Below are 15234 nucleotides of genomic sequence, written 5' to 3'. Positions count from 1 at the left end.
TTCTTTCTTACCATCAAGTGCTATTTCCTTTGAGTGTCATCAATGCCAGTTCTTTACACGACTATCAGATCTCACCTTCTACTTCAAGAAACACAACATGTTCCCTATCTGCATGTAAGACCTTTGTTGGGTACAGACAAGTCCAGGTTCGTGAAATTATACTTAACTCTCTTGTCTGCACTCTTTCTTAGCTAGCTCCCAGTTCCCCTCCTTTCCAAATACAGCAGCTCTCATGTGGAGCAATTATTATTGGCCAGGACTGACCTGCACAGACGTCCAAGCCAAAAGAAAAATAAAAAAACTCAGGAACATCAGAAAACCCCATAAACACAGATTACCCAGTTACATGGTAATTACTAAATTCCCCAAGTACAGTCACTACACAAGTACTAATTAGTATATCAGTTACTATAGTCATATGCTATACAGTTGAGTCATTTCACCAGCTTGTCGGCAGTGGTTGGGATTCCCTTCTTCCTTTTACCACTCCTCCCAGCTGACAATAAGGCCTAATCTATCACTTAACTTATGCTGGCCCTAACAGTAGAGCCAAGCAATTACACTATAAACTAATTCAAAACAATAAAAAAAATCCCATCACACAAAACAACCCCCAAAAAAACAAAGACACCACAACCCTTCCTCTTTCATAGGTCAGTTTTATGACATAATGCAGAGTTGAAAAAGTACGAGAGTACTTACAAGGAAAGGGAGAAAAAAGCAAAACTGGATGGAGCAGACAAAACACGATACAGAGGAAAATAGGAAGAAGAAGAAACCAAAACCACTGAATTAATTAAAACTGTGTCCTGGTTTAGAAGTAAACCTGTGCGAAAAATGAACCCAACTCAAGAGAGATTACAAGTCAGAGTTACAATTTACTAAAAAAGATTACAGCACCAAAGATCTATGAAGGAAGTCCGGACATTAAAATTTAACTTAATACAGAGAAAATTTCATTTACTACCTTTGTAAGACCTTTTTCAAACGCTCTTAAAGCCTTGCATAGTTCCAGCTGGCAGGGAGAACTTAGAAGAAGTTTAAGTTTGCCATGAAGCTTATTATCAGGAACATTTTATTGAAGGTTAAGCTAGGTGTTTCTTTGATGTAGAACCTAACAGTGCAAAATGAATTTCAAGTGTATTAAACTAAAAACGTGAAAAGAACTCACTCTGTGAAGTGCCATGCACACCACAGCTAAACCCTAAAAAAAGGTTTGCAAAGCACTCCCCTTTCAAACAGCTGCTTGCCTGTTCCTCAGGTCTGCCAAGTCAGCTGTTTATATAAATGGTTACTATTTCAATAAACATGAGTAAATACTAAAGATTTATCATTAAACCCGTGTAAGTTACCTTAATTCATTTTCACCAAAATGGGGCTAGCTAGTGCCACACTTAGCACCATCATCCAATTAAACACTATCCCATAGAAAGGAGATTAACACAATGACACCTACAGCAAAAAAACCCCCAAAAAACCCCAACCAAACAAACAAAAAAAAAAAAACAACCAGAAAAAAACCCAAACAAACAACAGAATGGCCAAATTGAGGATATACGCTTGGGACTTGGCTGATCATTAAAAAATCCATATGCAAAGGCCTCAAACCCAAAATGTAAACAAATAACCAACATACCACTTCATTAGAAAATAATTTGTTCTGGTGGTATAAAGGGGATCAACATATAAACGCAAGCTGGTTACAGGTAGGCAGTAGGATGAAGAATTGCTGTATCTCTCTAGACTAATTTTTTAAATTTGAACACCAACGTCAGAAATTCCTTACAAGTGCAAAAGAGATGTCAAATAATTTGAAAGCCTGTGATGGTTTTGGCTTGGATGGAGTTAATTTTCTTCCCAGTAGCTAGTATGGGGCTATGTTTTGGATTTGTACTGAAAATGGTGTTTTAAATGAAGAGATGTTTTCATTATTGCTGAGCAGTACTTACACAGCATCACAGTCTTTTCTGCCTCTCACACCGCCCCCCTGAGGAGGCTGGGGGTGCACAAGAACCTAGAAGACACAAACAGCTGACCTCAACTGGCCAAGGGAATATTCCACACCACATGGTGCCATGCTCAGCATATAGGCCTGGGTCAAAAGAAGGGAGGGCAGATGTTCAGAGGGATGGCATTTGTCTTCCCAAGTCACTGTTATGTGTGATGGAGCTCTGCTTTCCTGGAGATGGCTGAAGACCAGCCTGTCCATGGGAAGCGGTAAATGAATTCCTTATTTTTCTTTGCTTGCATGCGTAGCTTTGCTTTACCCATTAAACTGTCTTTACCTCAACTCACAACTTTTTCCACTTTTACCCTTCTATTTCTCTCTCCCATTCCACCATTGGGGAGTAAGCGAGCACCTGTGTGGGGCTTGTTTGCTAGCTGAGGCTAAACAACCACAGAGCCATAACCAACAGGTTCGCAAAAACTAAGGTAACATGGCTTTGATTCCAACTGAAAATATGTAGGATGTGTACAACTGATTACATCATTTTAGATAGTGCTTGGAGACAAAGACCTCAAAAATTATGATCTAACACTGCAAAATTGAAAACTATGTCAAATTAGACCACCCCACAAACACAGTTCTTGCCTGAAACTGGCTGTCATCCTAATCTCTATCTTAACCAGGATATGAGGTTTAATATCCTTTCCAAAAGCATCTATGTGATGCTGAGAGCTCTAGACATTCTCATTACCCATATCACGATTAGTTCTCTTCTGAATCTTATTACTTGCATCAATTTCTTGCAGGGAGATGCCCTGCCTAGCAGAATGTATATGATACATTCTGAATTTGCCACCTTCTGATTTAATTGAAGGTCTCATTTCCTAATCAGGGAACACAGCGGAGCCTGGGAAGAGGGCAGGGAGAGAAACTCCCTTATTTTCAATGCTTTCTTGATAAAACTATTCGCTTTACAAAGTATTAAAGGATCAAAATTTTTTCCTGTGACTTTTAATCCAATTCTTTCTCCTCAGCCACAGGAGTCTGATGATTACTAAGTTTTAAAGAGAAAAGAGATTCTCAAGTAATTTAATTCCCTTTGATCTACTTCATTTGCTACTTCATATTACATTAAGAGTAATGTAACCACCTAAGCAGCACTCAGAAAAGCACAACTGGCACCACCAAAAGATTATGTGACTACACATCACTCTCAGAGCTGCTCATTCTACACGGGACTATTTGTTCACAGAGCCTAGCATACAGTATAACACAATGCATACAGAAGGCAGACAGGAGGGAAGCTGAAGTTTAGACCACTACCAACTGTTACAATGGCTTGCTTTCAACACCTCCTGTACTCTGCACATTTCATCTACATGGCAGAGGGAGCAAATACAAGCATCCTCATGAAAATCAATGAGAACAATATTCCTCTGATGCCATGTATGAGGAGAAGAGGGAATGATGTTTGTTTGATCATGGTAGCATCACATCAGATAGCTTAAGTATAGATACATACATAGTGTGTGGTTTCTGAAAACTCAGACAATACTGCAATTCAAATTCTGTTACAGACACTGCATAAATAATTCTGATCTAAAGAGCAAGGGGATAGCTATAAGCATCTAAATGTCACATACTCTAATTGTTGATGTAATAGCCACAAAGATAACAAATAAAGCAAGAATCCAATGACTCAAATGCAGGTTCCCCAAGACTCAAATTCAAGTCTACCAATGAAAAGGGTTCATAACAAGGATTCATCCAGATGAGCTCTTTCAGAGGCTAAAGTTCTGCAGATACAGAGGTTTGCTCAACTGGAAGACAAAGGGTGGTGCTGGACTTTAAATGAGACACATATTGCAAAGGGTTTTCCAGAATAGATGGAATAAATACTAGAGGAAAGAGCAACATCAAGACCACCACCGCAAGACTCAGATACAACACCAGACTCAGTGCACTGCCAATAACAAAGGGACTCATCCCTACTATCAATAAAGTCACACAGACTTGAGAGGCATGTGAACAGTCTTCCCAAAAGAATTCGTCATACCATCAGACTGTGAGGTAAAAAGTCTTGATGCTGACATGAAACATTAGACCCAGAAGGGTCAGGGGTAGGCATGGTGGTGTGGTGTTGAAAAGCTAAAACAAAAACAGCTTCTAGGGTATCAGTGACACAATGGCAGTTCTGGTTCAAACCTTATCATCTTATGGTAATATGTGGGAGCAGGGGAAAATGGCACACAGCAAATCCACAATCCAAATAAATTACTGTTTGCAAGAAAAAGTTCTCAGATCATCTAAACTTAAAGGAAAATCATGAAATACACTTCTGGTCCTGATGGCAACATCTATCCTTGAGCATTCTCTTGAGGAAAAACTCTGCCCAGATACAGATCATGATCCAGACTTATAATCTGCATTCAAATAACACTCTACATATCTTAACTCCACCACTCTCATATAGCAAGAGGGAACCAAGTTTCTACCTGCTTTTTTATTCAGCAGATGGAGGTTGCCTCATAAATACCTGAGATTCCCATATGTGGGGGAATGTCCAAAACTGGGTAACATTGATGTTGAAAGTGCATTCCTCTCCAGGTCACTATCACAAGTCAGTATCAAAAACACCCATCATCTTGATCTGCACCCCTACGGTTTCCTTACCTCCAGGACTGGATGATCTCAGCATAGTTTTACTCATGTGGAACATGAGCTGAATGATAACATTTTTAAATATGATACAACTGGTTACAAATTGGGACTCAATTTTCACAGCTTTTTGATATGACTACTAAGGACTAGGAATTCATAGTGCCCCCAAGTGGTACAATATTGCTACCACTCTTCAAAAGACTTCCCAGAAGACAATGCCAGAGACTAAGCTTCCGCTGTTGACTAGGAGAGAAAAGAAGAACGTCTGCTTCTTCCAAGCACTACAGGGAAGTTTGTCAGGCAGCAAACTGCAGTCAGGGCATTCTCAAAGTAGTTAAGAAGTCTGTTTATTTCTTACTGGACAAAATGTGTCTCCATGAACAAATTCCTCTCCTGAGATGGAGGCCTGGAGGTGGCCTCCAAGAGAATCAGTGTTCTGTTCAGGGTATCAGCTACATCAAGTGTAGTCTGAAAGATGATCTGTGTTTCAGTTTTACCCTGCAAACCACAGCAAAAGAGGATCTAGCATGATTACATGAATCAAGAAAACTGCTATAGCACTGAAATGAAATATAATACAAATCATGTGCATAAATACATAAGACATAAATACAAATGAAATCTAATACTGAAAAGAACTCTAATACAACATTTTCACGTGTGGGAAAGAAGTATTAAAGAGCAAAAAGGTATTCTGTCACTCAACAAAATGCTGAAATATATTTGAAGCAGAACACATTAAATAAAAAGTTCAGACTAAAGTTCAAGTAAAGTTCTGAGCTTTAGCAAACCTTGGAAAAAGTGTCAGATAACCATCTATTTCTTGGAATGACTGAATTTTTTCACTGTGTACCAAGAGCAGAAAAAAATGCTTCTGACTATTAAAAATTTCTCAAAACAGAAATATGAACAGACTCTGTGGACCAACTTCCATACATGGAAATTGAAGCTGTACACACTAGGAACAACATATATTTTTTTTTTTACTAGCATGCATATTAATAGATTGAAAAAGATCATCTTATGCTGTTAATCTTAACAAAACTACCACATTGCTAAAAAAAATCTAAAGGAAAACATCCAAAACTGAAAACACAGGTGCTCTCCTTTGCCTCTCTTCGCTGAATTATACTAAAATATGTTAGCAAAACCAAACTGAGTTACATATACTGATTAAAATCTCCATGAGGAATTCTGGTTAAACCATCTGGTATCTCAACAAATAGATAAATACAAATAGTGCCCTTTTGTCCTCAACAGTTTACAAGCCAAAGAAAGGAAAAAGAAACACAGGAAACAAGTGAGTGGTCCTTCAGTTTAACCAATTCGCACTGATCTCAAATTAAGATACACAAACACTATTACATGAAAAGCAGCACCTAAAACATCTAGTGGACGACTGGACACATGTTTAAAATTACTTCTATTCAGTATTATTTCTCTAATGAAAGTTCTTGAAACCAAGTCAGACAGCTAGTTCAGTTCCTAAAATATGATAGATATGGTGCTACAACTACTGTGGACCTCCTGTTCACGCTGCCATATGAACTCACTTTAGACATACAAACACAACCTCCATTCCTTTCAAGCTTCAGCTGATCCAAAAAGCTCTTTAGGTTCTAAATCTCTAAGCATATCCTGTAGTCAAAAAATACACAAATAAAGTCTTCGGAAATTTTCTCTAAATCATTTCAATATTCATATGATAAACATTTACTTACATGTTACAAAGATGTGGACAGTCCAAACACTGTCGCTTCTTTCCACAAAGTTCCCCACAGCTATGTGGGATTTCATTTCTATTCCATTCAGGATTGTGCACCTTACCTAAACCATGCCAAAGACAAAAAGATATTTATTGCTTTGAATACAAGACTGATTTTTTTAAAAATATCATACCAAAAAGAAAAAGCTATATTTTCAACACTGGCACTAGTCTTCTTTGAAAAATAAAATTACACAGATGTTTATGTTTTTCTGTACTTTCAGTGCTGATATATATTCAACTTCTTGAAAAGAATATACCTTTGGAATATCAAGCTCCAGAAGATTCTTTCCTTCTGTACTGAGTCAGTGGACGCATAAGTAGCTGGTACTTTACATTAAATTAAACTGATAAAGTACATAAAAATTAAAAGCCTCCTTTAGTTGGTCAGGCTGTGAGGTAGCTAAGAAAATTAAAGGGTGAAATTCACTTGCTGCCTCAACACAGCAGGAAAAAAAAAAAAAAGGAAAGAAATTCCCAGAAAATAAGATCTAGCTGGTATGGTGATGGGGAACAGAGAATTAAAGAGGGGAATAGGGAATTAAATGACTGGGCAAATTATAAAAGTCACTTCTCTAAAAAGAAGCAGATTCTACATTAATCTAAACATTAAAGGTTGATGAAGTTTGATGAATGCAGCAGGAAGTCTTAAACAAGAAGTACGTTAGCTTCGAGTATTCTGTATTTAAGATAAGCACTAAAATATATTTTAATTAATCTGACATACTGCTATCAAATCTCATAGTTCTAAGTGCACGAGATGACTATCAAGGTTAAGGTTAATTGCAATGATTAACACTCTCTTGGCTTTCTTCAAGAAAGGAATTAAATGACCAGTGAAGCAACCAAGCCAATGTTATAAATTTGAGTTGTGACAATTTAAAGCAGCAACAAAAATTTCTGGTGATATAGTTACATAATTTTAACTCTTTTAGTACATCTTTGTATATTCTACAAGTAGTAAGTTTGGAAAATACAAATAAATGCTATATATAGATTTCGTTCACCTGAGTTTCAACTAAACTAACTGAAAATTCAGGAAAATCCCAAAAATCAGAATCTTCAGAAGAAAAATAAGCTAGGAATTTCCTCATAGAAGGGAGGGGAAAAAATAAAAAACCCACACTTAACCACACAGCACACAGTCAGTATTTTGCATCAAATAGAAGATAGTTTTGCACATGTCCAAATTATGTATCATTAATGTAACACTATCTAGACAAGATCAAACACTTGCATTACAACACTGTGCTCTGCAAATAATAGTACTGCGGACAACTTAAAGTCCTTATTGTAGATCTCCTAAAACTATGAAATGGTCTTTAAGCTCAGGTGCAATTTCTTCCCTATTTAACAGACAGAAAAAGTCTAATTTTCATTTGGTCAAAACATTCATTCATGGTCAATTCATTCTAACAGAATTATAATCTCTATACTCATAAGATATTTAAAACCTGTGTCTTAGCTGCACTGCACTGTTCCTAGCCAATTCACTGACACATTTAGATAAAAAGAACTATAGATAAAATTGTTTCCTATTTCAGTTTCTTTAGGGCAAGTTTACCGACACCAAGTTTCGGTCTCAACTTCAGAACATCCTATTTTATAGAGAGGTGAAACTTTCCAGTCACTCTGACCTAAGGAAACCTACGTGAAATCAATATAGATTTCAGAAATGTAAATCCCAAACAAAACTTATCCACACATGTACAATTAAGTTACATAATTCATTTCTCCTTCTTTGTCATATATTTATGGGCTGGTGAGTGCTATACTCATGTCATTTACTTTTTTTATTAAACATATTGTAATGGGTTTGTTACTCCCTTTGAGAAGGAAATAGGTCATTTGATGTGTATTTTACCAATAAGATATTCCATACTATGTTACGTCAGCTCAGATATAAAAGACGGGAAGGAAGTAAAGGGCTCTCTCTTCTCTTCCTGGTAGCTGCATGGTGGTGGATGGGCTGCTTCTTCAGAGGAGGAAAATGCCTTTCGGGGGGAAGTAGTCTTTATTGTTAATTTTTCCTGTGTGTATAGTGCTTATAGTTCTTTTTTTTCCTCTCTCTGTGTAAATATAAAACTGCCTTTCTTGGTAAATCCCGGGTTTTTACGTTTTTTTCATCTCCCCTTTTCCCTCTGGGTTGGGCAGGGAGAGATCTGCGCAGCCTTGGTGGACACCTGGCGTTCAGCCAAAGTAAACTATCCCAGCACATCTGGTGCCAAAACCCAGGAACACTGCCAGGAAAAGTTGTTTATATAAACACTGCCTTACTTATCTTTTTGTTTTACTAACTTGGGAACATAATAACATAAACATGGCTATTTGCCCAGTTTCAGTCTCTGCAACCTTACTTTTACTAACAGGTTTTTGGGATGTGGAACTTATCCCCTAAATGACCTCCAGGGGGACAAAATCAATTTTCTTTCCCTTCTTAATTTTGATGCAAAGGGTCTTGTAATGAAGGTGCCAGCAATTTTTACTAATCCTTACTTAAGTTGCCTGGCCGTGGTGCTGCTTATAACCAACACGATGAGAACATTGTGGGGATTGGGGAATGTAGTATTGTCTTTGTTGCCTTGTTCTAGGACAAAACAAACTTTGAGAGAGAATTTACTGGGATGTGCTTTAAAGGAGCCAGTTCCTGAGTGTCAGGGCATGTGGATGAATTTAGGCAGGTTCTTAGGGCATTTAACACCCCCTCGTTGCCTGGGACTTCACACCAGAATAAGTATCCAACCCCAACAAACTGACACGTTGTTTAAAGGAAGGATGCCTTGCCTATCCCGATCAAAACCAGCAACTTCTTGCCCTGTACTGAGGCCTGGCCTGTGCTTATTGAGCTGCAGTTCAATACGCTGAAAAGACTATGACTGAGACAGGGACCCAAACTACGACATCTGAAGTCATTATTGCCCCTGTAGTGAAAAGGAAGACACGGATAAGGAGATCTACAGGACCTACAGGCCCATCTCCGCAAATAGTAAGGAAGGAAGGAGGAGAAGGATCTATCCCGCCCGTGCCTCCAAGAGAAGAATTAATGGAAGTAATAACAGTAGAAAAAGAGGAGGCAAGGCAAAGAGCCAGTTCACAAAGAGCCAGTTCATCAATAGAAGGTCAATCAGTCAGAGAGGAAATTAGACAGGAAAGCAAAGTTACCTGGTCCCTAAGCCCATCAGAACTTTGCGACTTGCGGAGAGATTACAGCCGCCAGCTTGGTGAACGAATTTTTACCTGGCTGCTCCGATCTGGGATAACGGGGCTATAAGTCACCTGTTAGAAGGTCATGAGGGGGCCTCTGGTGGTCTAGTGGTTAGGGTGCAGGACTCTCACCGCTGCGACCCAGGTTCGATTCCCAGCCCCCCGGGCAGATGGAGTTCGTCAGCCCTGTAAGGCAATCCATCTAAGAGAAGGTCACTCTAAAACAAACCTACGTCCTGGGGACCTCACTGCCACTGTCCAAGCTTGCTTGGCCCCGGCAGATGAACCTCAGGATTAAAGGGTGGGCTCAGTTCAGCGCACGCTGTGTCTCACCTAAAAAATCCACTGCGCGGGCTCGAAGGGTTAATGACCTTTCCCAAACCTTCGCTCACGAAGACTGGCCATTATTACAGAAGGTCATGAAGCACAGCAACTAGGATCCACTGCTAGAGATCATGAAATTGAACAGGAAATTGGAAGGGAGAGATTTATTCGCTGTCTTCGGCTGCAGATCCTCTTTGGTGTGAGAGAAAGGTACCCCTTCAAGGAAGGTCTAATGAGCTCCCCAAGCTTCCCCTACTGCAGAGGAAGGCGGCCAGTACCTCCAGGAATTGGCCATGCTGGAAATGATTTACAATGACCCAGACAATAACAACTTCCTAACTCCAGAGCTTATTCCTTGCACACTGCCCATGTGAAGAAAAGTAATTTAAGGTGCCGCTGCACCGTATGTTAACTCCTTGTTAACAATATACCATCCAAGGATGGATGAACCAACTATGGACACAATGCGTGCCCGGATACGGAGTATAGCAGAAGGTATGGAAGCCTCCTCACTCCCACAGGCCAGCAAGTTAGATTTCAGAGACAGCTCCAATCTCTACCACCAGTGCACCCACATGGGGAGAGGATGGAGAGGCCTTACAAGTGCCCCAAATGTGAGAACCGCCACAGAGACAGCCCAAGAGATCGGTCTCGGTCTCCTGTCCTACTCAGAAGGAAAGGAATCCCCAAGAGCAGGCCACGTGGTGAGCTATGGTTCTTTCTGCATGACCAAGGGGAAGACATGAAGAAGCGGGATGGTGAACTGATATGGTTTGAAGCTGGCTCCCTGCCAAGTCTCCAAACCTTACCACAAGAAGTCGTGTTGTCCCCCCCAAACCTCAGGGAGAAGAGGGAGAAAAAAAGAAAAACCAAGAAAACCGAAATGAGAGAGCGATAGCTAAAGCAATATATATATATAAATATATTTACACTTACGTTACAGTTATATACAATTGAAATATATATACAATTTCACAAGGGAAAGGGAAGGGGGAAAGGAAAAGGAACAAAACCAAAATAAAATATATATATATATCCCGATTAGTAGCCCAATATCTAGCAACTAAAAAAGTTAGCAAAGAAATATCTCACTACTCTCCTTGGGACAACCAAAAGTCGCTCTGGAACGATCGCCGGCAACCTCCACCTCCCAAGGTCGACAAGGCCTTACCAGGCCTCGCTCCCCAACATGACAGACTCAACAGCAGGGAACCTGCACCTCCAAGCCGCTGGAAGGAAAGAGAGCGAAGGCCTCTCCTCCTTTCTTCTTACAGCCCGACTTACGTAAAAATCGTAGGGAATACTGGGTAAATCTGGACCCTTCCTTGGTTACAAACTAGTCACCAAGGAAGGCCTAGACCAAACTACCACATGAACCTACCTATAAAATTGAAGCCAGGGTACAAAAATTGAGAGGGAAGAAACCTAGTAAGAAGGTCGTTCACGTAGTTGATGCAGAGGCCCCGGAAAGAGATCAGCAACCTTTGAGATGCAGGAAGACCGAGATCAATTCCTGTGATCCTGATGAGGGGACCTCTGATTGGGCAATGCAAAGATCAGACAGCGAATACTCTGATCAAGAACAATAGAGGGGCCCTGCCTTTGGCCAGGAGAAGGAAAGGGACAATAGGGTTTACTGGACTGTGGGGGTTCGATGGCCTGGCACATCGGATCTGCAGAGATATAAAACTTCAGTAGATACTGGCACACAGTGCACCTTGATGCCATCAGGGCATAAAAACACACAGCCCATCTGGATTTCTGGAGTGACAGGAGGATGTCAAGAATTATCATTGCCAGAGGCTGAAGTGAGTTTAACGGGGGACAAATGGGAAAAGCACTCCATTGTAATTGGTCCAGAGGCCCCTTGCATCCTTGGCATTGATTACCTCAGCAGAGGATGCTTCAAAGATCCAAAAAGGTAGGGATGGGCTTTTAGTGTAGCCACAATGGCTACAGAGAAATTTAAACAATTATCTACCCTGCCTGGCCTCTCAGAAGATCCCTCCATTGTAGGATTGCTGCAAGTCAAGGATCAACAAGTGCCGATGGCCACTACAACAATACATAGACGACAATACCAAACGAACCACACGCTGTGATGCCCATACATAAGATGATCCAAGAGCTGGAGAGTCAAGGGGTGGTCAGTAAGACCCACTCACCCTTCAATAGCCCCATCTGGCCTGTGCATAAATCTGATGGAGGATGGAGACTGACTGCGGACTATCGTGTCTTGAATGAAGTAACCCCGCCGTTGAGTGCCGCTGTGCCAGACATATTGGAGCTCCAGTACGAGCTGGAGTCCAAGGCAGCAAAGTGGTACGCCACCATTGATATTGCAAATGCATTCTTCTCCATCCCCTTAGCAGCAGAATGCAGGCCGTAGTTCACTTTCACATGGAAGGTTGTGCAGTACACCTGGAACTGACTACCCCAGGGGTGGAAACACAGTCCTACCATTTGCCATGGACTGATTCAGCCTACACTAGAGAAGGGAAAGGCTCCAGAACACATACAATATATTGATGATATTATTGTATGGGGGAACACAGCAGAGGAAGTTTTTGAAAAAAGAAAGAGAATCATCCAAATTCTCCTCAGAGCTGGTTTTGTCATCAAAAAGAGTAAGGTCAAGGGACCTGCCAAAGAGATTCAATTTTTAGAGGTGAAATGGCAAGATGGATGTTTTCAGATTCCAACGGATGTCATCAACAAGATCATAGCAATGGCTCCACCAGCTAACAAGAAAGAAACACAAGCTTTCCTAGGAGCCATAGGTTTTTGGAGGATGCATATTCCTGAGTACAGCCAAATTGTGAGCCCTCTTTCCTTAGTGACCCGTAACAAAAATGATTTCCAACAGGGTCCTGAACAACAGCAAGCCTTTAAACAGATTAAGCAGGAAATTGCACATGCTGTGGCACTTGGACCAGTCAGGACAGAACCAAATGTGAAAAATGTACTTTATTCTGCAGCCAAGGATAATGGTCCCTCCTGGAGCCTCTGGCAAAAAGTGCCTGGTGAGACCCGAGGCCGATCACTCGGTTTCTGGAGCCAAAGCTACAGAGGATCTGAAGCCAACTACACCCCCATGGAGAAGGAAATCCTAGCAGCTTATGAAGGAATACAAGTAGCCTCAGAGGTGACTGGCACAGAAGCACAGCTTCTCCTGGCACCCCGACTACCAGTGCTGAGCTGGATGTTTAACAGAAAGGTGCCCTCTATGCATCACACCATTGATGCTACATGGAGTAAATGGATTGCTTTGATTACACAGCACGGTCGAATCAGAAACTCGAATCACCCTGGAACCCTAGAGATCATAACAAATTGGCCTGAAGGTGGAAACTTCAGTTTGGCCGATGAGGAAGAAGAAGAACAAGTGGATTGGGCTGAGGAAGCTCCACCATATAATCAGTTACCCAAAGAAGAAAAACATTATGCCCTCTTCACTGACAGTTCTTGCCGTATTGTAGGGAAAAACTGGAAGTGGAAAGCAGCTGTCTGGAGTCCTACCCGACAAGTGGCAGAAGCTACTGAAGGAGAAGGTGAATCTAGTCAATTCATGGAACTCAAAGCCGTTCAACTCGCCCTGGACACTGCCGAACGAGACAAATGACCAAGGCTTTACCTCTACACCAACTCGTGGATGATAGCCAATGCTCTGTGGGAGTGGCTGGATCAGTGGAAGAAGATCAATTGGAAGTGTAGAGGAAAACCTATCTGTGCTGCTGATTTATGGCAAGACACTGCCGCTCGAATTGAGAAGCTGACTGTGAAAGTCTGCCATGTAGATGCCCATGTACCCAAAATTCAAGCTAATGAGGAACATCACAACAACAAACAAGCAGACCAAGCTGCACAAGTCAAGGTGGTCGCAAGTAGATCTAGACTGGCAGCATAAGGGAGAGTTGTTCCTAGCTCGATGAGCCCATGATGCTTCAGGCCATAAGGGCAGAGATGCCACCTATAGATGGGCGCGAGACTGAGGGGTGGATATAACCATGGACACTATTTCCCAGGTTATCCATGATTGTGAGACAGGCGCTGCCTGTCAAACAAGCAAAAAGAGTGAAGTCCCTATGGTATGGCGGACGTTGGGGTAAGTACAGACACGGGGAGGCTTGGCAGGTTGACTATATCGCACTGCCACAGACCCATCAAGGTAAGTGCTACGTACTAACTATGGTGGAAGCAACCATTGGATGATTACAGACTTATCCAGTGCCTCACGCAACTGCCTGAAATACCATTTTGGGTCTTGAAAAGCAAGTACTGTGGTGACACAGCACCAACAGAGTGAATTGAGTCAGACAATGGGACTCATTTCAAAAACAGTTTAGTTACTACCTGGGCAAGGGAACATGGCATCGAATGGGTATATCATACCCCATATCATGCGCCAGCCGCTGGAAAGGTTGACTGATGTAACAGATTGTTGAAAACTACTTTGAAAGCATTGGGGGGGGGGCTTTCAAAAATTGGGATCAGCACCTAACAAAAGCTACTTGGTGAGTCAACACTAGAGGCTCCGTCAATCGAGCCAGCTCTGCCCAACTGGAGCCCCTTCACACCGTGGATGGAGACAAAGTCCCAGTAAGTCACTTGAGAGGTATGTTAGGTAAAACAGTTCAGGTTAACCCTCCTTCGAGCTAAGGCAAACTCATTCATGGGATTGTCTTTGCTCAAGGACCTGGATATACTTGGTGGATAATGAGAGAAGATGGGGAAACCCAGTGTGTGTCTCAAGGAGATCTAACCTTGGGGAAAAACTAATTCATATTTTGAGTTGTACATTGCAGAAAAAGGCACTAGATGAGGAAGATCCAAACTAAGACGATGTTGGTGCTCAACGATGAAACAACTGTTGAAGACAAGACCTATATAAGCATGGGATATAGGCAAATATAAGATATGAGTGTGACATAAAATAGTATGGAATAAGGGGTGGAGACTGTAATGGGTTTGTTACTCTCCCTGAGAAGGAAATGGAAATAGGATAGGTCATTTGATGTGTATTTTACCAATAAGATATTCCATACTATGTTACATCAGCTCAGATATAAAAGATGGGAAGGAAGTAAAGGGCTCTCTCTTCTCTTCCTGGTAGCTGCATGGTGGTGGATGGGCTGCTTATTTGGAGGAGGAAAACGTCTTTTGTGGGGAAGTAGTCTTTATTGTTAATTTTTCCTGTGTGTATAGTGCTTATAGTTCTTTTTTTTTTCCCCTCTCTCTGTAAATATAAAACTGCCTTTCTTGGTAAATCCCGGGTTTTTATGTTTTTTTCATCTCCCCTTTTCCCTCTGGCTGGGGCGGGGGGAGATCTGCG

At 41.2% G+C, this 15234-nt stretch overlaps 1 protein-coding gene across 10 annotated transcripts in view; it reads right to left on the bottom strand.

Moving 5' to 3' along the window:
- NFX1 (nuclear transcription factor, X-box binding 1) overlaps positions 1-15234 on the bottom strand; it is a 75635-nt gene that overhangs the window by 45614 nt on the left and 14787 nt on the right. For all 10 annotated transcript variants that reach the window (XR_001875902.1, XM_017821565.1, XM_017821569.1 and 7 more), the window contains exon 5: positions 6331-6436. Coding sequence is in view for 9 of the 10 variants with exons in the window: in XM_017821565.1 (XP_017677054.1) it covers positions 6331-6436 (106 nt within the window). In the remaining variant the exon portion in view is untranslated. The remainder of the gene's footprint in view (positions 1-6330; positions 6437-15234) is intronic.

Source organism: Lepidothrix coronata, unplaced genomic scaffold, assembly GCF_001604755.1.
Source record: "Lepidothrix coronata isolate B3197 unplaced genomic scaffold, Lepidothrix_coronata-1.0 Scaffold3, whole genome shotgun sequence".
Lineage (NCBI taxonomy): Eukaryota > Metazoa > Chordata > Aves > Passeriformes > Pipridae > Lepidothrix > Lepidothrix coronata.
Note: the sequence above shows the minus strand (reverse complement) of the source record. Positions and strands in the feature narration are given on the sequence as shown.